The 1,218-nt window shown below is 39.2% G+C and overlaps 1 protein-coding gene across 16 annotated transcripts in view; it reads left to right on the plus strand.

Annotated features, from left to right (window-relative positions):
- The window catches only part of Mia2 (MIA SH3 domain ER export factor 2), a 91,100-nt gene that overhangs the window by 68,377 nt on the left and 21,505 nt on the right, over positions 1–1,218 (plus strand). For all 16 annotated transcript variants that reach the window (XM_029540566.1, XM_029540567.1, XM_029540568.1 and 13 more), the window contains one exon: positions 1,005–1,106. In XM_029540566.1, coding sequence (XP_029396426.1) covers positions 1,005–1,106 — 102 coding nt within the window. The remainder of the gene's footprint in view (positions 1–1,004; positions 1,107–1,218) is intronic.

The raw sequence follows: 1,218 nt of genomic DNA on the forward strand, positions 1-1,218 counted from the left end.
TGGTTATGAGCCACCATGTGGTTGCTGGGATTTGAACTCCGGACCTTCGGAAGAGCAGTCGGGTGCTCTTACCCACTGAGCCATCTCACCAGCCCCCGTCTCTGTGCTCTTTACTTATTTTGGCTAAGGGTTTATCTATCTTGTTGATTCTTTCAAAGAATCAGCTCTTGGTTTGGTTGATCCTTTGTATCCTTCTCTTTGTTTCTAACTGGTTGATTTCAGCCCTGAGTGGGACTGTTTCTGGCTGTCTTCTCCTCTTGGGTGTGTTTGCTTCTTTCTGTTGTAGAGCCCTCAGGTGTGTGTTGCTTGTATGGGATCTCTCCAGTTTCTTTATGAAGGTACTTAGTGCTATGCATTTTCTTCCTAACACTGCTTTTCATTGTGTTCCATAAGTTTGGGTATGTTGGGTCTTCATTTTCATCGAATTTTATAAAGTCTTTGATTTCTTTCTTTATTTCTTCCCTGACCAAATTATCATTGAGTAGGGAGTTACTTCCATGAGTCTTTAGGCTTTCTGTTGTTTTTGATGTTACTGAAGTCTAGTCTTAGTCTGTGGTGATCTGATAGGGTGCATGGGATTATTCCAGTCTTCTTGTATCTGTTGAGGTTTGTTTTATGTCTGATTATATGGCCAATTTTGGGGAAAGTTCCATGAGGTTCTAAGAAGAAGGCATATTCTCTTGTTCTGGGGTTAAATGTTCTGTAGATATTTGTTAAATCCATTTGGTTCATCACTTCTGTTAATTTCACTGTGTCTCTGTTTCTGTTTCGATGACCTGTCTATTGGTGAGAATGGGGTGTTGAAGTCTCCTACTATTAATGTGTGGGGTGCATTGTGTGTTCTGTGCTTTAGTACAATTTCTAATACAAATGTGGGTGCTCTTGCATTTAGGACATAGATGTTCAGAATTGGACTTCCTCTTGGGGGATTTTTTTCTTTGATGAATATGAAATGTCTTTCCTCATCTCATTTGATAACTTTTGGTTGTACTCTTTGTTTTAAGGAAATTAACAGTAGAAGAAAATTACCGATTAGAGAAAGAAGAAAAACTTTCCAAAGTAGATGAGAAAATCAGTCATGCGACTGAGGAGCTGGAGACCTGCAGGTATGAAGCACACATTTTTTTTTTTTTTTTTTTTTTTTTTTTTTTTTGGTTTTTCGAGACAGGGTTTCTCTGTATAGCCCTGGCTGTCCTGGAACTCACTCAGTAGACCAGG

The sequence above is a fragment of the Mus pahari genome, chromosome 7 (genome assembly GCF_900095145.1).
Source record: "Mus pahari chromosome 7, PAHARI_EIJ_v1.1, whole genome shotgun sequence".
Taxonomy (NCBI): domain Eukaryota; kingdom Metazoa; phylum Chordata; class Mammalia; order Rodentia; family Muridae; genus Mus; species Mus pahari.